This window comes from Mytilus trossulus, chromosome 3, assembly GCF_036588685.1.
Source record: "Mytilus trossulus isolate FHL-02 chromosome 3, PNRI_Mtr1.1.1.hap1, whole genome shotgun sequence".
Taxonomy (NCBI): Eukaryota; Metazoa; Mollusca; class Bivalvia; order Mytilida; family Mytilidae; genus Mytilus; species Mytilus trossulus.
The window spans coordinates 81011073-81038757 of NC_086375.1; the positions used below are offsets into that span (position 1 = coordinate 81011073).

Here is a 27685-nt window from a genome sequence, read left to right on the forward strand (position 1 = left end):
GTACCTGTCAGCTGGGCAACAAGATTCGAAAATGAATGTTATCTCTAAGTCCCATGTGTTTGTTGGATAACACTACCTGCTTTTACTGTTAGTTAAATGATTTCATATTCGCTACAATAAACCGAGATAATATTGATAATTCAGATTATGTACATTTTTCATCGAATTATTAAAATTGCAGTTGTTAATTCCATACTCAGCTTTGGAAATTTACTTATTTTAATCAACAGTTCATGCGAGGTTGTATGACATTTTGAAAATTCCTAAGGTGTCTTAACCCTCATATTGTACGTCATTTTATATGAATGATGTTCTACTGTTTTATGCATTTTGATATATAGGTATCAAAAGTTACTTTGCAACAAATATATATTTCATTTAAATCTACTAAAACATACTCTCCTCTCGAAAATTGTCCATAATCAAAATAGTGCCTTGCATTGTCATTATATTGAAAGACAACCATAGTATTAAGGTAAGCAATGTATTTTAGATGTACACACTATAACATTTTGTTTTACATAACTTTGCAATTTTTGATAATGAATAAACATTGTACTAAATATTATGAAAGTTCATAGTATTAAACATCTTATTAAAAATGGACATCTTTGTTGAAGAAAAACCATCGGCTCACACGTGAAACCATGTGTGTGTGCACTTCTGAGTTCCTATGTTAGTCAATAGCCAGGTGTCAGTTGGGCCTATGCATAATGTTATGACTTTGTTTGTAGGTACATCTGATTCTCTTTTATGTTGCAACTTTTTCTTGATTCAATGACTTTGAATATTTTTTACATGAAAGATAATTTTTACGACATATTTCGAAAATAAGTAATGGCATCTTTTCTTGTGACCTTCATTTCATGCTTCATTGACTTAATTTGAGTTACTAGTATATGTCATGTTAATATCTCAACTTGATGTAATATGATTATCTAAACCTGTACGGGGAGAAATTCTTGGGAATATGTAAGAATCAAGGTTACAGTATGTGGTTGTGGCTACTTAGTTTAGTACCATTAAGTAATAGTATCTAAACTAATGCAGATATGTTTATTGTGGTTTATTGCAGCGTGCAGGTCACTATGACCTATGGTCCATAGTTTCTGAATATACATCATTTCAGTGTAATGCGAAGAATTATGCACACTTTGAAATCAAAAATGACCTATGTATAATCAAAAGTTCACTTGTCGAGATTTCCACAATATAAAAGGATGGATGGGATCAAAGTTATATATTAATATATAGTACCTTTGATGAACTAATAGATCACTTTTAGATCACAAATGAAATTGAGCCATTAAAGGCATTGACTATGAATTAGACAAACATTTAAAAAAAACACTTTAATGTTTTAAAAAATTTGTGAAAGCGGAATGAAGAAATTATATTTCGCTAGTTACAGTCTGTTAATTTGGTTTAATTTGGTCAAAGTAAGATCACAAAACACATCGCTGATGTATTGTTATTAACTTGCAAGTCAATAATTCAGCATATTTTAACTAATTATGCAACCTTTATTCTAACTTTAGTGGAGATTGGTTGCGTATATGTTTTGACAGCATGTGGTCAGTATGTTGAAGCAGTTCATTGGGTAAAAAATAAGAATGTCAACAAGGAAAGTAAACGGGGGAAGTAACAAAGAATCACAATTTTGTTGACAGACCTGTTCACATAAAAAATATTCTTATTAAGTAAAACGGAGATTTACAACTATATTTTTAACTATAACATGCAATCAAACAGGCCTAGAAAAATTATAATTATGAAATTGCACGTGTTTATTGGTCTCTTTATATTTAACATAAGTTATATGACCGTTGTCAGTCTTCGGTTGTCATTGCGATGGACAATTAGATGTTTTCTAGTCTAAAATACGCACTTAATGCTGATTTGTCAAGGTAGGCACCTGCATTGTTCATTAGATCTTATTGACGTTTTGAAATATTGATATACGCTAAAGTATGTTTTTAAAAATATATTTGGGTCAATTCGGTGAACATGACCTTGACAGTTAATAACCCTTTAAACATAAGGTATTGACACTAAGTTTACTTTTACCTGCATAATGGCTTTAAGGTAATCTAGATAATAGGTTTAAATATGAAGCACTTCTTGCATTTAGTTTTATAAGACTCTCTCATATTCCGTAAGTCTGCCAATATATTAATTGTTTACGAGTTCTACAAATTCTCTAGCAGATTTGGACATATTATATTGGTCATTATATTTGACGTATAAAAGAAGGATCCAGGAGTAAACAATTAAAAAGGGCAACGTTTTCTTACTTACACACATGCTTGTAAATGGCAGTACTAGTATCTTTTAATGAAAAGAAGTGTTGTGTTGTGATGTCAGTATTTGTTTGACCAAGACGTTATGTCTGGGTACAATAATTTCTTACAAACTTTTTGCTGTGTATAATAATTATGTATAGAATATAGTATGCCTTGGTTTATTATGATGAAATCTGAAGTCTTGGTTTTGGTATTGCTATCAAAGAGCAGAATTTGTATATCAATTCATCTGGAAGTATTTTTTGTTTGTAATTCACTGGGCATGAAACATTTCTTTGCTTCCAACATTATTGTCTTTTCCAAGTTTTCATCATACAGCATTTCAGTTTTTGTTCTATGATATTGAACATGTGTCTGGTATGTCGCTTATAATGTAGTTTAGATTTCTTTGGCTTTTGTCTAGCCTGAGACCTTCATGTTTCAGACGGTAGAAGATTAAGGCAACAGTACTTTTCCGGTGTTCAAATATCCAAAATCGTTTTTTACGACACAAATCAAGGAACAAAATAAAAATGGAGGAGATTGCATGACCTCGAAAATGAGCATGACCGATAAGTCGAAAGAAGTAAAACAACAAAAATACCAAACTCCGAGAAAAATTTAAAACGGAAAGTCAGTTATCTGAAGCCAAAATCAAACGCTCAAACACATCAAACGAATGAATAACTGTCATATTCCTGACTTGATACAAACATTTTCTTGTGTGTGGAAAATGGTAGATTAAACCAGGTTTTTGACCCCATACGACATTGTAATTAGAGATCAATTTCTTTACTAAGGTATTGTAAGCAATAGGATACAGGTAACTATATTTGGTGAATGCAATTCTTGTTTTGTGAACATGTCTGTCTTGCAGTGTTTATCCAAAGTGACATCAATATCATGGTCCATTTCGTGATAATGTTCGTTTCTCAGATACTGTATTTTAAGATATTAATCGATTTAATTCTAAAAATTTGTTTCCAAATAATTTAAAGTTTTAGAATAGACCAGAAAAATGACACCATTTACAGGAAAGGCCCTTAGGCATGTAACTAAACATCCTCTATAAAATACTGTTATTCCCTCCTGTCTATAACTCTTGTAGACGCAGTCCAATATTCCTTTGTATTCCCTTTTTAAGTCAGCCTGGTATCTGCTTTTAATTACATCAAACGGCATGATAGAAAACCATGTCAATGTTCCAGCACAGCCACCAGCAATTAACTCCGGTATTATTCCTTTAGAATCTGTCCATCCATACTGTATCATGGTCTGACGTAAAGACTCATAAGAAAGAGAATATAGTCCATAACTTGGTATATCTCTCCATGCATTTGGTATTAACCCTTTGTAAAAGCCAAATATACCAGAGGTTTTATAAATGTGTATTGCACATTCCGTTGGTCCTTTAAAATATCTTGCGTTGTCCACTGTGTGTCCTGGGAAAAAAAGAAAAAAATGATTGATTTACAGTTCGCTGATTTTAATTTGTAGTAAAAAGACGAAGATTATGTCTTGTTCTCCTCTTATATTTAATACGTTTCCCTTAGTTTTAGTTTGTAACCCGGATTTGTTTTTTCTATTTATTATGAGTTTCGAACAGCGGTATACTACTGTTGCCTTTATTGCAAACCAAGTAATTATTGATTGATTGCTTATTGATGTTTCATGTCGCTTTTGAACATCCCTGTTGGATTATGGCGGTGGTCAGTTGAGAAAGTAATAAGTAATATGAAACAAGTGCAGAAAGAGTTTACAAGTTTGAAGGGTTGAGGACATTGTATGGTCCCTGTTTCTATGAGTAATGAGGACAGCACTATGATATACTATTGTTTATACTCTCATCGATCTACATGTTCGAAATGATTTAATCTATATCATTATGACATATACCTTTCTACATACCTGTTGTGTCATGAGGAATCTGGGATTGCAGTACAACTTTAACTAAATCTACAGGAACGAGAGCTACAAGTTGTGCTGCACCACCTATACAACCAGCCAGGTATATGTTGAGGTAAGACGATTTCTTGTTAGATTCGTGTCTGTCTAACCACTTCAGTGAATTACCATAAACCCCAAAAAATATGGAATTCACAACACCGTAAGAAAATAAAGGATAAGACATTCCTCGAAAAAATCCTTTATTCTGAAAAAAAGTTACTAGTATATTTACAACAATATCAAATGTTAAAAGTACTAAATGGTAAATACTAAAGATAAACAAGCAAAGCAATGTATGTATACTCTTTGCATGGAAGTTATATTTAGCAGATCTAGAATCTGGCCGAACGTTAGCCGGATGTGTCTATCCACAAAACCGCACCTGTAATGAATTAAATCATATTCAATAACGAGATTAAACGGAAAGCGCTGAAATGCACCTCTTCGGTTGACCATTGTTCTAAACATTCAACTTTGTGCATCAAGTTGGATGGTGAAAGCACTGAAACAGGTTGTTTTATAATTTATTTTCATGGTATCTTTGACCTTATCAAAGTTGTAAGTTTTTTTTATAACTTTGTCCACTGTTTTCGGTATCGTATTTCACATTATAGCAGAGATGACTTTCACACAAATGGAATAGAAAATTCAAATAAAATGAAAACAATGAAGGTAAAGATAAAATTCAGTTTTACAGAATAAAACTCATTTTTTTATGAAAACTGTAAAAAAAAAATGTTAAAAATGCAATCAATGGATTAAGTGTCAAACTTACCAAACTTTGATGACTTATGCTTTTAACAGCATCCACAAGTCCTTTGTATCTACTGCCATGATGTTGCGTCTGCAATTGTACCTAATGTAAAATATTTAATTATAGGTAAAATTATTTAAAAAAAACAATAGCGAAACAAAAAAGTTATTTCAAAATAGTCTGGATTTAGTCCCATTATTAGAGATGTGTCCTATGAATACAGTGATATGATTAAGTACCTTAATCATGCTTTTAAACTGTTTAATGCAAAGATAACAAACTTTGAAAAGTTATTTTATTTTAATTTATATATACATGTATAATAATGTGTAAAAGTAGGTCTGCAGTGCAGATGGTGACGTTTTCAGTTTATTGATACTTCGAGATTTAGTGTAAAGTTACATGTACCTTTGTTGTGTCAAATGGATGTCCAAGTACAAGCCCAGAAGCTCCTGAAAAATAAGTTTACATTATACCCGACACTTGTCATAAGTGATTTTGATGACACTGTGTGGTAAAACTCGGGTAACAGGAATTATTTATCACTGCAAAGATTAATGCAAGCAATAACAGGAATTTAAACTAGAGGTTCTAAAAATAATATGTCAATCAATCACCGTGATCTATGTGCATATTCAATAGAGGACACTCTCCCAAATTGTATACTAGAATACTAGTAGAATAAATGACAAAAATTTCTGTTTTGTTGGTCTTGTATTGCTAATCAGTTACTTTGTTTAGCTTCATTCTATTTTCTTTAGTTTTGTTATTTTAGTTGCTAAAACACAGTGAAAGAGGTTTTAAAAAATCCTCATTTAAGGACAATCTTTTCTTTAAAGAGACAATCTGCTGACCATATCGGCAACATCTGAGTTGTTAGTACTGTAGATCTGTCCATGTTGATGAAGGTATCTATTTATCTATTATAATTTATATCATATAAGGAAAACGTAGAAAAATGGTAAAATCGTCATTAAAGACCATTTAGTTTGGTATTTTTATTCTGTGAGCAAACACAGGACATGGAACTTTAAATATTTGTACATACCTCCAATTGCTCCAGCTATATAATCGTGTATAACGTGTTCTGTCATGACTGTGATTTACTACTCTGAAACAGAAATAATTGTTTATCCATCTGGTTCCACTGAATATGATTATCGTCATTTAGATTTTTCAGACTCTGTACCTGGTTCAGCAAAGGCAAAATCATATTTATATTACGAACGAACCAATTATATATAAGCAGAATTCAAGTCTAGTATTGGACTGGAAGTCTAGTAATGAACTTTTGATATATGATAATCAATAATGGTAAGGAATCTAAACATAAAAATTAAAATTTGATAGTTTGATTTTGTAGTTAAAACAACTAATTTAACAGGTTTGCATTGCATCGGCAATAGTCTTGTAGTATGACTCAATAGTTTATGTGGTCGCAGATGAGGATGGTGCACAAACAGTACAAAGATTTTGAAATACGGCAAAAGAATAGTCCGTGATTAAGATAAGTTCAATCGTCTTCGTCCAAGCTTAACTACATGTTATAAGTGGATTCTGACCTACGGTTAATTTCAATCATGCATATGATAAGTTTACAGTCCGACACGTTGAATAGATCTTCATCAGGAATAAAAACTTCGGATGTATAGCAAATGTTCTCTCTTTTAGTTATCATTGGATCTATACCAGTTGCTGGACCTTCATCGTAAGACTGAAAGGTATGTGTTGTAAACGTAGAATTCCGAGCGTTCATAGTTTACAAGTTAACACCATCTTTGTAGAAAATAACAGTCACGATTTATTCACACTACATATATTATACAGACGTTACATAAAATACAAAATACACGGCAGTTCAAACATTCAGCCATCTTGTTCATTCGGCAACACCTCTATCACTCTCACGTTCCTTTCACACAACGTCAAAAGAATGAGAGACAGCGTAAACACTGTTTTGCAAAATTACGTACATGAGGACAAAGTCACATTCACAACACTTCTCCCTCTTCTCAAGAATATTTCGTCCTCGAAATAAAAAGACAATCAAGGCAATTTGCGATTTCGTGTTTTCCAGTTCATCTCAGGTAACATTGACGATCCACAAACATCACTTTTATAACTGTTTTCATAGACATTACTATCTTTGAATTGGGTAAACTTATTTCCGCGTACAATTTTTTTACATGTGAAGTACTTTTCGTATACTGGTTTCGATAATCCAGTATATGTTGAAACTCTAGGTTTGTCATAATTGTTATCATCATTATTTTTAGAAGTATCAAACTGTATGTCACTTTGCTAAAAGGGTGTCCATTTTCGGACGCTAACTACTTCTACTTCACCAAAGGATACCGTTTGTTGTTCAACTTTTGGACTTCTAAACTTGGTTATCATAAGTTTAGAAAATTTTGCAACTGCAACCTCAGTTATCTCAACAATATCATTAAGTTCCTCATATTTTAATTCAACCTTTCTAACGCTAACAATCTCTGTCCCACCAGTAACCACCGTTTTCTTTTCAACGCGCGGAAGTTCCAAGATAGCTATCTCTACGTCCAAAACTTTCGCAACTTCAACATCAGTTGCCTCAATAACGTAACAAAGTTCCTCATGTTTTAATTCATATGACTCAAAGAAATTATTATGTACATTTAATTAACCAACAGTATAATTGTCTTTTTCCAATTTCTGGTTACTAGTATATAAACTTATGTCATTTTGCATATCAAAGTCAGTATTTGTGGACACATTATTCCTCCAAATATCATGATCTGAGAAATCCATATTACGCTTAGTGCCTATTTCAAACTGTTTCTCAAAGTCACTGTCTGCAGTGCAACGCGATTTTTCTACGGATTTTAAAGATTGTCTGCAATGTTCCTGCCACAACACTAACTTTTGACGGTTCTTTATTCAGAACTCTATATCCAATGGCACCATCAAGGTATCCATATATAGCATACACAGTAATTAGCTTCGCTAATAAAGTTTCGTTCACACAAGGGAACGATTTCCGAACATTTATCTCAATTCTACATACGTACTCTTAAATGCTTTCACTTGTAAACATAGTTATATTTCTCAATTTCATATACAATTCAGAGCAGTCTCGATATCACCAAATCGACATTTCAATGCAAAATACAAAACTGATACATTATAAAGATCTTTGCGGGGTGAATATGAAACATATTCTAAAGCTTTATCTCTCAGCGAAGTAACCAAATAAAAAGCCATATCACTAGGTGACCAATTTAAAAACGTTCACTTAAAATAGAAAATTTCGTCCAGAAACCTTCAAAAAGTTCAGTACCATCAATCTCTGGTAAGTCACACCAGCTCATAGTTATTATATATCAAAATGAAATGCTGACAAACATAAGTAACAGACAAACATAAAACGTGACAATGTTGATTTCTTTCAAATTTGCACCTTAGATTATCATTTTATCATTGATGCTAACGCCGAACAAAAATGTTTAATCATTTTCCGTCCACTTTTGCCAATTAGATACTTCTCCGTAACTAATATGGTCGAATCTGTAGTATCAGTTTTAAAATGATGAATCTTATTAAAGTATTCCAGTGTCGTATCGTCCTTCTGTTGAGCTGTAAGTGTAACAATCTGGTCACGATCGTATTGTTGAATAAATTTGTTTACGGTACCTTCATTGTTTAATTTCAGATTTCCCCCACTCTTTAAAAGCATTCCGTCTGAGTGTATAAAAATATATAACATCTGTTTGCGTAGATCCGTTTTTTGTCGCTGCCTACAATGTTGTAAATGTAGAATTCCGAGCGTTCATAATCTACAAGTTAACACCATCTTTGTAGAAAATAACAGTCACGATTTATTCGAACTACATATATTACGCAAACGTTACATAACATACAAAATACACGGCATTCACTCCAACAGTTCAAACTTTCAGCCATTTTGTTCATTCGGCAACACATATCTTCCTCTCACCAAACTCCGAAACAGTGGTGAGGTTGCTTCGCTAAACTATCATCACTGCCACCAGCACTTCGCAGTTCCAAGGTTTGTATAGGCACAGTAGATATCCATTAGATATTTCAATTCATCCACAAACAAATTTAACGGCTGTATCGTTTCAGGTAAGTATACGGAAATGAGGAAAACACTACTTTGACCCAAAAACTATATTGCAAAGCTACATATTCGATTACTTTCAATATCAAGTTCTACTATGAACGGACACAAATAATTTGACACTGAAAATGCAACTCCACCACAAAAGTTACAGTTGTACAATTCAGCATGATAGTATCCTACGCATCTACACATTTCCCGTCAGCTCGATAATTTGAATGAACTGTGTTTAAAAAATGAAATTGTAATTTCCGAAGCCAATGTTCAGCTATTGCAATAACATCAATTTTCAATTCGCTCAAAATATTTGTTAAGTAAAGCACTACGGACATAATACCGCGACAGTTTCAGCATGCAACTTTCAAATTCATGAGTTTGTATGCGAGTCCTGAGTAATATCCTTTTCTGATATGAACAAGGACCAAAGAAGCGAGTCTTTCATGAAAATTTCAGGTGGCCAAAAGACGGATCACGAATCTTAAATTTATCTTTGAGCATCAATATATACTTGCGCTGAAGCGGTCCTTCTCATTTGCTTATCAAAATAACGTAGATGAGTTAATCTAATGTCATTTTCTAATAAATTCGTCCTCGTTTCGGTTTCAGAAGACGATTTATTGATCCCTCCAATACAAAACCCTTAAACTCTTCGAAAAGAGTTTTTGACATAACCACTGAAAATTGTCGATTGAATTGGACGGCATGTAGACCGTTGGAAGTGCACTGGAAACATTTGATCGCTTTCATCTGGCGACATTTCGGATTCAACATATGACGAAGAAAAGTTATTTTTAAGACTTTGCTTTTAATATTGCATTTGGAAGGCATTTTAATTATCACGTTGTTACTGGTACTGTCATTTGAGACGTTAACTCTCATTGTGTCTTGTTTCTTGATTTTCTGAACAAATAGAATGTAAAGATTCAGATTATGTATTGTTAGTAAAATTCATAATTCTATGCAAATCCTGCGGTGCTAATTCACTAGAGCAGTATGCATTCACTGTAGATAGACTCTCCATGTGATCCTCTTTTTTTGTCAGTATATTGGCATAACTTTCTCTAATCTTGTCGAGGCAGTTTACTTCTTTTTCTGCTTTGTTCAACCGTTTGCGGATGTCGGTCATGGACTGAGAAAAAGATGCACTCTTTTCTTGTGTTGATTGAATCATTAATTTTCTTAATTTTGTCATAAAGCAGGTCAGTTTTGGCTTTCAGACTCTGAAAACCGAGAAAACAGGTAGCACTGACCTGCCGGGATGATATTTGATGATTCAACTTTGATATCGTTTTGAAGCCCCTTATATTTCTTTGGTAGTATCGCTAAGTCGTTCTTGAGTTTTCCAGATTCATGTTATGTTTCAGCTGACCCCAATCCTTCGCAGAAGTACTTAGCTTTTTGTCAAGATTAGACAAAGCCCTTTCTGATTTGGAGAAAATTTCGTTCCGTAATTGAATCTTAAGCTTGCTAATCTTGTGATCTGAGTTTTCGCACGTGTTCCGCAATGCGGTAATTTGATTTTGAAAGTTCTTGAAATGTTCCTGATTTTTAGAAGTAATATCAAGTAACTGTTTGTTTTCCTTTGTCAGCTTGAAGACTGTACTATTAAGATATTTAATTTCTTGGATATGATCTCTTTTTAAGGAGTTGACCTCTCTTTCTAGACGAATAACAGTTTCTTTAAGTCCTGAAGAGAAGTAATAAAAAAGTCAGAATACGGATGACATCCTTCCAAGACACACTATTTTCTTGAATACACATTCTGAGAGTTTCACATTCAAACTAATTTCAAGTCATTGTTTAATTCAATCCCTCGAAGCCAAGTGTAACAGATAGCAATCGTTTCCGAGCTTACTCTCAGTGGGTTCACTAGATGGTTTTATTGGACCAAGTCGCTTTTTTACGACTAGCATTCCAATATGGAAAACATTGTTGACGTTTGGCAATATTTAGTAACTCATATCGAATTGTTTCAATATCAATATTACGTTCCCTGCGTTTGACACAAAAGTATATCTAGGCAGCCGCATCGATGCAAGAGTATCGTAGTTTTAACATGGGTATGCATTATATTCGTGATTATTTTGGCCCGAGCAATTAAATATACATTGAGATTATGAAAAATCGGTACATTTGACCAAAAGGTTACTAGGTGGTAATTCAGTCAGTGTATGTGTATCAAATTTATAGTTTCGTCATCCATTGTGATGATATCTAACGATAATTAGAGGATAACGGTGATTATAATGCAATTATTTTTTATCAATGGTTCTGAATGGATGACAGTGAGCATAAAATTCTCTATCTCCTTGTCTGTAACTAAGGAAGCCGACATTTTGAATTGCTGAATGTATTGACATATAATTTCTACAATAATAAGCCAAAAAACCCACATGTTGCACCTAAAATTCTTCCTTTTATCCAATTTTATTACATTCTGAAGCGGCACAGAGGCCAAAGGGACCAAAGAAGATAACTACATTTCGCGGAATTTTCTTTAACGAAGATTTCACACTGAAATAATGATTGAAATTTAATTATGAACTTGTTTTGCATTAAAATAGAGATAACTGTACGCGGAGACAGGTAAACAGTAAACTAAATTTGCGACAGTAAAACTACCGATGGACGTCCTTAAAGCTTCAAATACAACACAGTTATCTCTTAATTTCCGTTACGTTACACTTATACCGAACTGTAGAGTCCAAAGTCCAACCTTGATGAACAGATCGATATACCGTTGGTCTGTCGGTTAAGGTTCATCATAACAAATGGACAAATATGGCCGTATTTTTACCTCAAAAACTACTCTGTATACAGACTTACCTGTGCTGTTTGAAAAGTTTTAATGCCTAGCATCCACTAGATATATAAAAGTTAAATGCATTTTGTGTTTAAGAAAGATAAAATCTTTCTTGGTTTTTGCTAGGCATTTTTTTTTTCCTTCATGCAAAAGGTGTGAAAACTGACTAAGTTATGGAACAACTATGAGATGCTCCCTCAGGTAAAAAACCGGTTTGTATTGTTTTCATTGTCCTTAATTGACATGGACAACAGGTATCTTCACAACTATAGGCGAGTTAAAGAGTTTATCTGAGTCAGTGAGTGGACAGTATCAAAGTAATGCAGGTGTTTGTTTATTTTTGAACCTTCTGAAGAAAGGAAAAAAAATGCCCAGCAAAAACCAAGAAAGATTTTATCTTTCTTAAACACAAAATGCATTTAACTTTTATATATCTAGTGGATGCTAGGCTTTAAAACTTTTCCAACTTTACAGGTAAGTCTGTATTCAGAGTAATTTTTGGCATGTAAATACAGCCATATTTGTTCGTTTGTTATGATGAACCTTAATTTCACTGTACTTTTCACGTGTTGTGATATGTAATTATAAGGTTTTCTTCTGTTTGAGTATAGTATAAGTTAATAGAATTGCATAAAATATAAACTCACGGCACTATTTGATCGAAAAATTATCTAAGAAGATGGTAGTGAAATCCATGCTATAAAATTGTCACAAATTGTTATAATATATCCACTTATTCATATCTAGAAAATGATACGTCCATAACAAAGGGAGCTAACAATTTTCTTATTTTTTCCTTTCGACAGAAATACATTACCGGTACAGGTAAGACTGTACTCAGAGTAGTTTTACTTTTAGAGGTGTAAATATAGCATTTTTATATCCGTTATTGACAATGTTGAACATGTTAAACAGACTATTTTAAACTGTTTCATATTAACATTCGCTGCAAAAAAATATTAAACCATCATGCACATGGAAGTTGTCATTGCACTGGGCTTTTTTAATAGCTTTACCCACCTCTGTTCGATGACAGTCGACAGATACAAAAATACTCAAATTACCATGAGAACCATATATACGGGGAGCTAGTCATATCATCAACTATTTGTACGTATACCATTATATTACCACTGTTGTACGATGTCTCTCACGGGGAGCTAGTCATATCATCAACTATTTGTACGTATACCATTATATTACCACTGTTGTACGATGCCTCTCACGGGGAGCTAGTCATATCATCAACTATTTGTATGTATACCATTATATTACCACTGTTGTACGATGCCTCACGGGGAGCTAGTCATATCATCAACTATTTGTACGTATACCATTATATTACCACTGTTGTACGATGCCTCTCATGGGGAGCTAGTCATATCATCAACTATTTGTACGTATACCATTATATTACCACTGTTGTACGATGTCTCTCACGGGGAGCTAGTCATATCATCAACTATTTGTACGTATACCATTATATTACCACTGTTGTACGATGCCTCACGGGGAGCTAGTCATATCATCAACTATTTGTACGTATACCATTATATTACCACTGTTGTACGATGCCTCTCACGGGGAGCTAGTCATATCATCAACTATTTGTACGTATACTATACCATTATATTACCACTGTTGTACGATGCCTCACATGGGGAGTGTCCTGAAGTAATCACATAATCACATTTTTTTCGCCGAAAAATCACAATAATGATAATTGCCCAGTGCAATCACAACTTCCATGTTGGCTGGTATCCTTTCTATATAGGAATTTACACCACTAAAATTATTTGATTTGATAATCATTATTTTTTTTTACGAGATAATCAAATAATCAAAAATACAGTGCTAGATTATCAAATTTATAACTAAATAATCATTAAATAGTTGGCCTAGTAATCAATTAAACACAAAAAACGGCTAAGTAATCACATAATCAAACAAGAATGTGTCCACAGTACACGGATGCCCCACTCGCACTATCATTTTCTATGTTTAGTGGATCGTGAAATTGGAATAAATTCTCTAATTTGGCATTAAAATTAGAATGATCTTTTCAAAGGGAACTTGTATACTAAGTTTCAAGTTGATTGGACTTCTACTTTATCAAAAACTACCTTGACCAAAAACTTTAACCTGAAATTTGCACTATCATTTTCTATGTTCAGTGAACCGTAAAATTGGGTTCAAAACTCTAATTTGGCATTACAATTAGAAAGATCATATGATAGGGTACATGTATACTAAGTTTCAAGTTGATTGGACATTAACTTCATTAAAAACTACCTTGACCAAAAACTTTAACCTGAAGCGGGACAGGCAGACAAACGAACGAACGGTACGACGGACAGAAGGACGGACGGATGAACGGACGCACAGACCAGAAAACATAATGCCCCTCTACTATCGTAGGTGGGTGCATGAAAATCCTAGATGAAGCTCACTTACCGTAACAAATACTTTACTGTGTGTGTCTAGAATCTAGTTGTATTGTGTACCTGTGATTAACTAGTGTCAATAATAACAATCTGATATAAAAATTATAACCCATATATAAATTTAAATTGACCAATACATTCCACATTCATTTATTTGTGTACATTAGATATGTGTGATACATGTTAACAGTATTGACAATTGCCATAATTATGCAGAATGTGACATCTGATGTATACGCAACCAATGATCTACCAACCAACAAACCAACCAACCAAATTGAAATAGCATGTCAGAAGGACGGAAGCGCCGTCGATCACCACTTACAATGATTTAATATTTTTTTGAAAATCTTTGGTGTGCCGAGTAATTCAATAATAAAATTAAATAAATACTCCCAACTCTTACTCTCGACTTACATTTCTAATAGACCTAGCCAGTGTATATTTTGTAATTGAAATCTTCATAAACCAAATATTTATAAACCATAATTATTTTGTTCTTCTTTCTAATTATAATTCTATATACAGAAAAACATAAGAAGATGTGGTAAGATTGTCAATGATACATAACGTTACAATTCACCACCAGAGGCCCACTGACTAAGAAGTTAGCAACCAAGACATTGTTCGACCTTAAACTATGCCTGAGCAAAACCAATACCGCACAGAAAGCTATATAAAAGGCGTTTGTATTGACAAATGTAAAAACAATTCAAACGAAAAAATTAACGAACTAATTTTGGAACAAAACAATAACCGAAAATACAAATATGATATACAACAAAAAGGGTCCCTTTATAGTTATCTGATAATTTGAGTCAAATTGTTGAACACGAAGGAGTAGGTCCGGTAAGGGCCGATTTTATCCTCAGATTTCAGGTTAGTCTGACGAAAGATTTTGGGCACTTTTTATACACTTAAGTGGCTATTTCAGTTGATCAGTTGATGTGAAAGATTTTAAGGGATTTAGTCATAAAGAACGCTCCGATTCAAGCTTGAAAATGAAAAATCATTCAAATATGCCAAAAATGACACTTTTCAGACAGTTTTTGTCAAAAATGAAAGTGGCCACGTCCGTGTGCATCCTCAACCTTTAAATATGTTATGTATTATCATCAAATACAACTTACATTTTAATATTATAAATTAACACGAATGCGGCCACTTTCATTTAAGACGGGAACCGTCTTAAATTTAACTAAAATGCTAAAATTGTGAAGATTTCAGTAATTTAGCATGACTTAATGATGCTAGTATACCCAATATATATGCATTGTGTTGTCAAAAACAGCCCATATTTATGTAGCAGAAGCATTCTACTTTCCATAATAAATTTAAAAGTTAACAATTTAACAATTTTGTAAAACTGCTATATTTTGGGGCCAAAAAGGGGTCTTACTGAACCTACTCCTTTGACAGCTAGTGCCCCTTAAATACGTATATTTTAAATATCATCTCTTAAATAATTTGTGCCTTTTGAATCAGCAAAATTTTTTCCCACGTAAAACATTACTCCCTTTTTATGGAATTTGTCTTAAGTTGGTTATGTTTAAAATACATTTGGTGTTGGCTTCATATATGAACAACGGTTGAATTTGGGCACATGTCTTAAATCGCGAGATTTGTATAACTACTATCACCTAATATAAGTGTCAAAATCATCAACGAATGCAAATAATTATATGATAAAAAACAAGTAAAGTATTACATGTTATTGTCAGAATGACTGTAAATATGTTTTTACATTAATTCATAAAAAAAGTTTGATAAATTGCACTTCACAAATAAAGAATGTTTGATGTAAGAAGTAATTCCAACCATGAATTTTCAGTTTCTTAATGTACGATGCACCGACAGAGGTAACTTAAACAATATGGTTTATGGTTCTTCAAGTCTAAATGTATCCTGCACAATCAGAGGTAACTAAAACCTTGTAGTTGATGGTTCTATCATAAATGTTTTATGTCGATTTTGATCTCCTCCAGACTTCGGTCTACGAAATTCTTTGGATTTTTCTCTTGACATTTTTAATGGTGGTAAACGAAGACCGGTGTTGTTTCCCTTAAAATCATATCCTGTTGGGCTCCACGTCAAACCAAAAAGATTTGTTTGATATTGTCTATTTATTATGTTGTCAAGTGTCTTCTGAACTTTATCATAATCTACTAGTCTTCCGTCTTCCTTTCCGTCAGCAAGTAATTTTTGCACGTTACGCTGACGCCGAATTCTTGGGTGTGCTTCTTTAATTGTTTGTTCTATTTCATGTCTCAGTGACCGCAGACGGAGTCCGCCATACATCCCATAATTATATTCTGGTGTATTTATAAAGCAGTCACATATTTTGTGTTTTTTCATACATTTCTGTATACTACGAGACTGAAGAAGCGATTCTCGAAATGGTTTAGCTCGTTGCCAAGTCCTATAGTTCAAATTTTGTTTTTCCTTACCAAGACATTTGGAATAAACATCGTTCTTTCGGGACAACATATCATTTTCAATCTGAGTAAGTTTTCTTGTTCTGCGAGTTATCTTGGACATATATGTAAGTCTCTTGTCTTGAAGAGTCGGTAAATTTTGAGTGTCCCCCATTATTTACACTTTTTAATACATCTTCTTCAACAGACAAAGCTGCAATATAGTAATTGAAGAATAATGATAAAATGGATGATTTTTCAAATTTTCAATAGCCACCTATAGCGTTTACGGAACAGTTTCTTTTTTCTTTCAATTCCATTTCTATTTGTATCAATTTTTGTTAGTAAATATTTTTCAATCTATATGAAAAGAGGAGAACGAGGTCAACTAACTGTAAGTGTACTATCACTTGAAAAAGAACAAAATAAGTGAAAATACTAAAGATAAGTCACCAATTAAATATAACTAAACAAAAATAAAAGAAATAAGAAAAGGGGGTCTATGCCCAATGCCTATAAAAGGAATACACATTAGTTTTCATTAGAATCCTATTTATTTTCGGTTATTTCTGTTATTTATTTCTTTAAATGTTGAATATTTCAAAAGAAACCAATCTTTAAAGATTTTATTCTCAAATGCAAATTAAACCTAGTAGGTCCATCACACCAAACACAAGCTAGCTGAAACTGCAAACTGTACATCTACTTGCAAGGAGATTGCTTTACCGTCATGGACAATCCGTTTCACAGATGATAGCGGATATGTTCTAAATTTTGTTCATGACTATAATCCCGTCCCCTTTTCCCGATTGTGACCTTCTGAATTAGACTTAGTACATGATTTGTATACTAACATGAACAACACGACGGGTGTCGCATGTGGGTAGGATTTGCTTACCCTTCTGGGCACCTGAGATCACCACCAGTTTTTGATAGGATCTGTGTTGCTCAGTATTTCGTTTTCTTTATTGTGTTTGTGTATTTTTATTTGTCTTTTTCTTTTTTAACTATGGTGTTGTCAATATATATAGGAAGATGTGGTATGCGTGTCAATGAGACAGCTCGGCCGCCATCCAAATAACAGTTTATAAAAGTAAACCATTTATTTTAACCAGTGTATTTTTCGTTTTATAATTTTGAATGTCCCTCTTGTATATTTTGCCTCTCTTTGTTAATATTATGATAGACAGATAAATATACTCACAAAACAAAACAGAATATAACTATATACTAGCTTAATTATAGTATGTAATGTAAACATTTGAAAAATTGACATGTAAAAAGGCATGTTAACCAACTCTTTCAGAGATTTGTACCAAATGTGAAGTTGCACAAAAAGTATAAACTAGGCTTTGAAATAATTTTAAAAGTTTGTCCACTACCCCATATGTTATGCTGCTATAGATACCTCATATAAATGCTTGTAGGCGGGGTTCCATCTATTGGTCCACCTAAATATTTTCCATCTTGTATTGGTTTATTAAAACTGTGTCCAGTGATCTGATACTGCAGCCATTTTGTAGATCTGATTGAGAATTTTAACACGATTAAGTATGGTACGTAGTAGTATTTGACAAATTAATCTCATTACATTTATCCAGGTTAATCCATTTAATCCTGTCCTAATTCAACACTAAATTCAAATGCTCTCATAGATTTAGAATATTGTATATATTTAAAAGAAAATATGCCCACACCCAAATGACTGTTTTTTTAGGTCAGTGTTTAAGCTCTTTTTTTAGTTAGACAAACATAAGCTGACACAAAAGAGGGGGGCAAGGGGTTTAACTGTTATGCTGTTATGGGTCATTTTAGTTCTTTGTTATCTTTTATTCAAAAAATATATTTACTGTTAGCTGTTATTGTCTAATTCTTTGTAAGCTGTTATAGGACTATTTTCTATTTTGTTATCTGTTATTGTGAGAATCCATTTGCTGTTAACTGTTATTGAAAATAGGAATGTTAGCATTTTGACAGCCAATCTTCCGTAGAAATCGAAGATAATTGAAAATTGTGATTTGAATGGATAATAGTCTCATTGGCACGCTAACCACATCTTCTTAATACAATGTATATCTATTGGGGTCTTTCTACTGGTGATATCGGGTGGCCCTGTATTTGCAGAAGAATTTCAGTAACATACATCACATAAACATATAAAATCAATTGGAGCCAGGACCATTCCAGTATATATTATTATTATTATCTTTTGTAATAAATTTCATTGTCTGTGAACATGTAGCATTTTGTACAAATGATAATTCACTTATTACTTGTACAATAACTTATACTAGGAGTATAGATTTTTTATTCAATGACCACATAATTATCGTTATGTTGTACTATTACACCACTGTCACTGATTAGGGGAGGATTGGACACCAACTAGCATGCTAAAGTTGACGCAGTCACATTCTGTATGTGCATATTTCCAAGTCAGGAGCCTGGATTCAGTGGTTGTAGTTTGTTACTGTGTTACTAAGTTTCTTGTTCACTATTTTCTGGATAAATTAGACAGTTGGTTTTCTCCTTTGAATTGTTTTACATTACTAAGTGGTGTGGGTTTGAATTATGGCTTTGGGAATTATACAACATCTTTTTCTTTTAGCATTTATATTATAAGTGCAACTCCCTCTCTTTTCATGTACATGAAAGAGAGCCCTGACCACCATATTTTTAAAAGCTTTTTTAACTGCTTCACATGGCGAAAATTGAAGCTCAGAAACCATTGATGCAAATACAGATGTGTCTTCAGTTTAATTTTTCGACAAATACCCTTTTTAAAATCCTACAGCTTCTCCAATGCTGTACCCAAATTTTCCATATTCTATAATTTCACATAAGATCCATGATTGGTGTTTCACTTGGTGTCATCCAAATTTTCACACTGTTCAATTTATATTATACTATCACAATTGTCACTTAAGTCAATTTCTATTATATCAGAATAACTATAACTGGCATGTGTGTTTCAGTTACATGTCCTGTCTCCACTGATCTGGGTATTTTTGTATTTTATAAGTAAGTTTTATCATGAAGTCAATAAATAAAAAAAATATTGTGCATCTATGTTTTTTTGTCGACCCTTCGACTTTAGTCGAAAAAGCGAGACTAAGCGATCCTACATTCCGTCGTCGTCGGCGGCGGCGGCGTCCACAAATATTCACTCTGTGGTTAAAGTTTTTGAAATTTTAATAACTTTCTGGATTTCTACCAAGCTTGGAAAGAAGCTTGTTTATGATCATAAGATAATATCCAGAAGTAAATTTTGTAAAAAAAAAAAATCTTTTTTTCCGTATTTTACTTTTAAATGGACTTAGTTTTTTCTGTGGGGAAACATTACATTCACTCTGTGGTTAAAGTTTTAAAAATCTTAATAACTTTCTTAAACTATCCTGGGTTTGTATCAAACTTGGACAGAAGCTTGTTTATGGTCATAAGGTAGTATCCAGAAGTAAATTTATTTTTTTCCGTATTTTACGTATAGAAGAAGAAGAAGAAGAAGAAGATGCTTTATTTCCATAAAATGGGCTCACAAGGAGCATAATATAATATCATTGTAATATAATATTCTTTTACAAATATAATAAACAACACAAGTTACAAACACAAATAAGAAACAACAGTTATCACATATTAGTATATATATAAAACCTTTGTCTCAGGCACACCTCTGGAAAGTAACAAAAAAGAATACTGCGAGTAGTCTAAATATATCTAGCTGAACTGCAAGAGGCACCTAGGGACGGTGCTATATGGCATGGAGGGTGCATATTAAAATGTGTTTCGGGACATTAATGATATGGTAAGATATTGTAAGAAGTTGCACATAAATGGTATGTCATCCTCGTGCCTGGTGCAGAGGAGTCAGTACTATTTAAAGTGACACAACTGCAAGAGGCACCAAGGGACAATGCTAATTGACATGCCAAAGTGCACAAATTACAAAAAAGATAAAATATTACCAGTTTAATAAAAAAAATAATAATATCGCAAACAAGAAGGTAATAGAACTTGTACGATGTGTCCTGTACCCCACCATGCCAACCTTGTGCCTAGTGCAGAAAGCCTGATTAAATATTTATCTTTAAAGTTATATTATATCTTCATCAATAACTCACAGACAGATATCAAAATATCAAGATTCTCTACATTAAGAAGCCATATCAGTTTTTGACTAGGAATCAAATGCTTAAAGTTTGGGCATAGTAAGTCAATAGTGGAATTCAAATAATTTCTCTTATCTTGTGATGATGTACATGAGAATAAAAAATGTTTTTCATCATCAACTTCATTTGAGGTGCACCTGAGACATATTCTGTCTTGTCGGAGAGTACCCTGATAGCGACCTTGTTCAATTCTTAGTCTGTGAGAAGAAATACGCAATCGAGTGAAATTTCTCCTCTGCTCAGGTGATTGTAATATAGTAAGGTATCTTTCAAGACCAAAATGAGTCTTAAAAGTGCTATAGCTACAAAGCTTCCCATCAGCACAATTGTGCATTTGGTTTCTCCATTGTATTTCATAGTGCTCATACAAAAACTTTTTAATTAAAATTTTGAATCTAAAGTTGCTTGCAAAGGTTAGACTGTCAACCCCATTAATTTTTTTTTGCAAATAGTTTAAAGATCCATACCAAGAGGGAATTTTTGATTCAAATAATAGCTTTGACTCTAAATATGCATCTTTTAGTAAGGGAAAGGATGAACCCAAATTTTCAAGCCGGTGCCAGTATCTGATCATAGATTTGGTGATATCAAAATGTAAAGGAAATCTCCCAAGTTCTGAAAGAGTGGCAAGGTTTGTTGCTCTTTTCCCCACACCTAGTAATAATTTACAAAATTTCATATGTAATCTATCTGAAAAAAGTTTAGGATAAGCTTGATCAACTGTATAAGTCTGAGAGTTTAATTTTTTTTGAAAGGATTAAAAAAGCCCCAAATTTCCGAACTATACAAAAGAATGGGTTTAATTGTATGATCAAATACATGGAGTTAAATGGACTTAGATTTTCTTCCAGTTAACATTACATACAGTCTGCAGTTAAAGTTTTTAAAACAATTATTAGATTCAATAACTTCCCTGGATTTTTACAAAACTTGGACAGAAGCTTCTTACAATCAAAAGATAGTATCTAGAGGAATATTTTTATTGATTGTTTTCCTCACTTTTGTCGAGTCTGCGATATACAGCAAAAGTAGGCGACACACCAGGTTCCGTGGAACCCTTACAATTTTTTTAATACTTGTCAAGTATATATATTGCTTATCAGAAAAAAAATCTAAACATCAGATTGAAAATAAAGTGTCACTGGGTGCACTATTTTCAAAAATTAAATAAAAAAAACTAAATCATTAAAAATTTATCCCTAAAATGCCCTAGTACTAGATTAAAAATATCCCTTTAACAAAAACAGAAACTAGTAATTTCGTTCAGAAAAATTCAACATGCATACTATAACTTATCGTACAAGCTACGGGAAAAAATCAACCAAGGCAGAACTGCCTCAACAGCTCAACGGCCGAAACGTTTTGTTTACACAAATTACAATGTTCTAGGTCCATACCACAAGTTATATAATAAGATCTACGAGTCATCTACTGGATTGGTCCTGGACAGATTTATTTTTATATTTCATTTACTGTTATTATCCCTTTTCAATTCCTTGTTATCTGTTTTTCACAAATCACTGATTTGCTGTTATGGGTGACCCCCTTGCCCCCTCATAAAAATGTCCATTTAAGCAGTAAATTGTGACAAACTTTAATTATACACATGTTGTAATTTTTGACGTCAAGAAATATTCCCCATTCCAGTTCCAAATTCCATTCTCAATTTTATCATCATTAAAATCCAGATTTTGATATGTTGTGATGTTATGCTATTGTTACAGAAAAAGGGAGTAGGTTTGGATCCATTTAAACGTTTAATCCCGCTGCAAATGTTTGCATCTGTCCTAAGTCAGGAATCTGATGTACAGTAGTTGTCGTTTGTTTATGTAATATATACGTGTTTCTCGTTTCTCGTTTTGTTTATATAGATTAGACCGTTGGTTTTCCCGTTTGAATGGTTTTACACTAGTAATTTTGGGGCCCTTTATAGCTTGTTGTTCGGTGTGAGCCAAGGCTCCGTGTTGAAGGCCGTACTTTAACCTATAATGGTTTACTTTTTAAATTGTTATTTGGATGGAGAGTTGTCTCATTGGAACTCACACCACATCTTCCTATATCTAAGGAAGGCAGTTTTATATGTATTTGAAATTACGGTCCGTTTGATTGTCATTATGTTCTTCTTTTGTATCCGCGACTGTTCTGACTTGATATGATTGACATAATTTTGTAGTCTTTCCTAAAAATCCTTCGCACATGGATTGGTGGACGTATGCACCTTCTATTTCATCTCTTTATCTGAATGTTATGTATGGTATACTCAAGGTTGACATGAACCTTGTTATATATTCACGCTATAGTACATCTCTGTAACTCCTTTCCTCCTATTTCATCTCTTTATCTGAAAGCTTTTTGTGGTATACTCAAGTTGACATGAACTGTCTTATATGATCACGCTATAGTTCACCTCTGTAACCGTTCATCTCTTTATTACATCTCTTCATCTGAAAGTTTTTTGTGGTTTACTCAAGGTTGACATGAACGCTATAAAACACCTCTGTATCTGTTTACCTCCTATTTTATCTCTTTATCTGAAAGCTTTTTTGTGGTATACTCAAGTTGACATGAACTTTGTTATATGTTCACGCAATAGTTCACCTCTGTATCTGTTTACCTCCTATTTTATCTCTTTATCTGAAAGATATTTGTGGATACTTTAAGTTGACATGAACCTTGTTATATGTTCACGCTATAGTACACCTCTGTATCTGGTCACCTCCTATTTCATCTCTTTATCCGAAAGCTTTTTGTGGATACTTTAGGTTTGCATGGACCTTGTTATATATATTTCACCTCCTATCGGTATCTGTTCTTAACCCCCTTATAGTACTTTTATGAAACTTTTCAGAAAGTAACCCTATTTTGGTCATGCTAACTTATTTTTAGATCTTACTTTAATGAACATAATTATTGCTGTTTACAGTGTATCTTTATTTATAACATTATTCAAGATAATAACCAAAAACTTTCGCTAGCCAAGGGTTACGATCCACACCCGCTCTCTTCACGGGAGTGGATCGCAACCCTTGGCTAGCGAAGATGAACCAAAAACGGCAAAATTTCTTTAAAAATACCAATTTGGGGGCAGCAACCCAACAACCAGTTGTCCAATTCATCTGAAACTTTCAGGGCAGAAAGATATTGACTTGATTAACAATTTAACCCCTTGTCAGATGTGCTCTAAATGCTTTGGTTTCAGAGTTATATGCCAAAATCTAGATTTCACCCCATGTTCTATTTTTAGCCATGGCGGCCATCTTGCATGGTTGGCCTGGTCACCGGACAAATTTTTAAACTAGATACCCTAATAATGATTGTGGCAAATTTGACCCAGTAGTTTCAGAGGAGAAGATTTTTGTAAAAGAAAAATTGGTAAAAAATGACTTTAAATGGCAATAACTCTTTAAGGGGTTAACTACCCATTTTGGTCATGTTGACTCTTTTGTAGATCTTACTTTGCTGGTCATTATTGCTGTTTACAGTTTATATCTATCTATAATAATATTCAAGATAAAAACCAAAAACAGCAAAATTTCCTTAAAATTACCAATTCAGGGGTAGCAATCCAACAACCGGTTGTCTGATTCATCTGAAAATTTCAGGGAAGATATATCTTGACCTGATAAACAATTAAACTCCGTGACAGATTCATTCGACTCTGAAAGGCTTGGGTTTCTGAGTTGTAAGTCAAAACCTAGATTTTACCCCTATGTTCTACCCCCCTTCTATGTTTAGCCATGGTGGCCATCTTGGTTGGTTGGCCGGGTCACCGGACACATTTATAAACAAGATACCACAATGATGATTGTGACCAAGTTTGGTTAAATTTGACCCAGTAGTTTCAGATAAGATTTTTGTAAAAGTTAACGACGACGGACTCCAAGTAATGAGAAAAGCTCACTCGGCCCTTTGGGCCAGGTGAGCTAAAAATACTATAAAACATTGTTGAGAAATCTTTCATAGATAAGATTAAGGTTTTTAAAATGTTCAAATTATACAACGTGTTTCAATCACTGGGCTTGATTCCCAATTCGGACTCCTCCGCTAGCGAAGCAAATAAAGGATTAGATCCATTTATATGGGTTTTGTCACGTTTTATTGGGATTTGGTGTGACCGCGTCATTAATTTATACACCACAAGTATCCCATTTCTATCAAGGGAATCCAAACAGATATATCTTTTTAGAACAGTTCACTGTTAAATAAAACATATCAAATATAAAGAAAGGCAAAATTGCTAATTAGATTATTTCTTTATTAAACTCGAGATTCCTCCGTGAGTTCATACAGATCTATTGCTCCAAACTTTAAACAAGTTTTCTATAAATTAACCTAGCTAACATTCAGACCATTTTAGTTTAAGACACTTATCAGTTTTATGTACTGTCTTGCCCAATGGAGCGATCTTTGAAGCATATTCTAAAATCTTTTTTAGGATCCCAAATTGTCTTCAATATCACCATGAATGAATGAATGAATGAATGAATGAATGAATGAATGAATGAATGAATGAATCTTTATTTCCTCCATGTATATGAAGATTTTGCATACAAAAAGAAATTAATAATTATTTACACAATAAACAAAATATCATACATTTTGAGATAAATACCCAATGAGAAAAAATAACACAAAAAAAACCACAAAAAAAACACAAAAACAAAAACAAAAAACCCAACATTTAGATAAACACACAATACACATATTCTAGTATACACAACAAAAACACAATGTTTTTCAATCAAAGTCTATTCAAAATTAAAAAATAAACCTGTTTTCAAATAATACATGTCTGAATTTTCTAAACATGGGGTAAACATGTTTTGCTATGTAATACATCATTCTAGACCAATCGATAGGATCGAGATCGTATACTATATCATTAACAGCTCCTAGTAGTACTTCAAGAATGTCATCGTCATCTGGATTTCCACAATGAGTACATTGTTCGCATGACAAACGGTTCAACGGGTCTGCATTGTTATGTATCTCCATATTTAAGGAAAATATCACCTTAAGCCATCTTTCTATCTGCCATTCATGATTCTCAGTTAAGAAGCCACTTCAAAGAGCTATAGTCTCACTCTGTCCACCCTAAAATTGATTTAATTATATGCTTAATTAATTTTAGGATACGCAGTAGTACCAGAGACATATAATACATATATTACTACCCTAATTTAGTATTGCATGTTGTAACATAAATTAGATTTTTTCCTTTGATGTTTTTATGAAATAAATTGCTTAAAAAGTGTGTTGAGGGAAAACCATGGTATATTATATGCAAATTAATGTTGTACCATACTTTGCTAATTAAATATGCAACTCAACTAGAATTCAAAGGGAAAAGGCGGAGCCTCAGCCATGGTATAACATATTCATGTTCATGTTATTCCATGGCTGAAGCTCCACCTTTTTTTTTTTAAATGTATCCGCCTCTTAAATATTTAGGAAACTGTTAAACGTAATAAAAGGTCAAGATCTTCATTTGTTTTCATTTCATAACAAAAAGCAATAAATTATGTGTACCCAAATATTAAGAAACCTTTTTCAAACTATATAGGATTGTTACGAATTCCCCTAATTTTGGAAACAATTACTAAATGTTTCTTCTTTAAGTTGTGAAAAAATGAAATGTGAAACTATCATTTCCTTTGCGAAGATCCGATTAAATTTCGATTTTAAAAAGGGGATACCTATAGAAAAAGGAATAAATATCGGCTACAAATATCTGTGAAAAAACATGAATTTTTTGGCGATCAATTAGGGGAACGTACACTTTCTATGTTCCCTGGATCCGCTACTGTTTAAGTACAGTGTTTTTATCATTAAAATTGTGTTTTAATAAATAATCTAATAATCGAATTATTAAAATTACGGAAGAAAGCAGTTTGTACGAAAACTAGAAATGTATAAATATGCATTTTTCAATGAGATGAAAATTCTGTAAAATATGATTAATTTGTAAGATACTTGAAAACAAAACAAAAAACAATTCTTACCGTCATGAGAATAATAATTTAATCCTTGTCCGACGCTGGAATCCGATATTTTTGTTTACCTCAGTCTGATGACATTATGAAGTTACTTGCGCAAACAACCATACACGGCGCGCAAAACTAAATAAAAATCGGGAAAATCTGACCTTTTCTTTCCTTTTTGCAAATTCAGGGGTTCTATTACATGAAATACACAGAATACCATACACGAGGCGCAAAAGTGACTTGCGCGAGCTTCCATTTCATTGGATAAAACTGTAACGTGATCAATTTCCAATATTAGTTGAAGGTCTTGAAGCTGTCAATCATTTTATTTATATTACAAATTTTATATACCATGTGTCTTACTCATTAAAATATTTAAACAAACTCATCCTTCGGATTCGTTTGTTTAAATATGTTAACTCGTAATAACCATGGTATATATAGTAGAGGGTGGTAAAGGGTTATTTTCGTGCAACGTTTTCGGCCTTTTTATTTCACGTGTTTTCGTGTTTTGGTTTTTTATTTCTCGTTTTCTCGTGTTTGGTTTGATGTGCGTGCTTCGTATTTCCCCTTCTTTATTTTTCGTGTTTCGTGTCGGAGCTCCAAATTTCTCGTTCTTGTCTTTTTCCGCACTTGATTAAAAAGTAAATTGGAACTAACGCAAACTCAGCGAGTTAAAGTACCCTTTGAAACTTGTGTAACATACTAGCAATAGAAATTGATGTAACTTGTTACCGTTCTGTCTATTGTGTATGTTTGCTATACATGAAA

At 33.0% G+C, this 27685-nt stretch overlaps 1 protein-coding gene across 1 annotated transcript; it reads right to left on the bottom strand.

Moving 5' to 3' along the window:
• Positions 1–3251: 3251 nt before the first annotated feature.
• LOC134711074 (solute carrier family 25 member 45-like) lies at positions 3252–16240 on the bottom strand. The gene is made up of 6 exons (XM_063571501.1): positions 14358–16240; positions 6032–6094; positions 5392–5435; positions 5005–5085; positions 4191–4434; positions 3252–3724 (listed from the first exon to the last, which is right to left on the bottom strand). The coding sequence occupies exons 2-6, from the start codon at positions 6075–6077 to the stop codon at positions 3252–3254; spliced, it is 888 nt and encodes a 295-aa protein (XP_063427571.1). The 5' UTR covers positions 6078–6094; positions 14358–16240.
• Positions 16241–27685: the final 11445 nt, after the last annotated feature.

What these genes read in the sequence shown, in the direction of transcription:
- LOC134711074 (XM_063571501.1), bottom strand. Translation starts at nt 6,077, where the DNA reads ATGACAGAACACGTTATACACGATTATATAGCTGGAGCAATTGGAG. An exon ending in TATAGCTGGAGCAATTGGAG is followed by an intron (nt 5,436 to 6,031) that starts GTATGTACAAAT and finishes CTTATTTTTCAG; the next exon opens with GAGCTTCTGGGCTTGTACTT. An exon ending in ATCCATTTGACACAACAAAG is followed by an intron (nt 5,086 to 5,391) that starts GTACATGTAACT and finishes ATTTTACATTAG; the next exon opens with GTACAATTGCAGACGCAACA.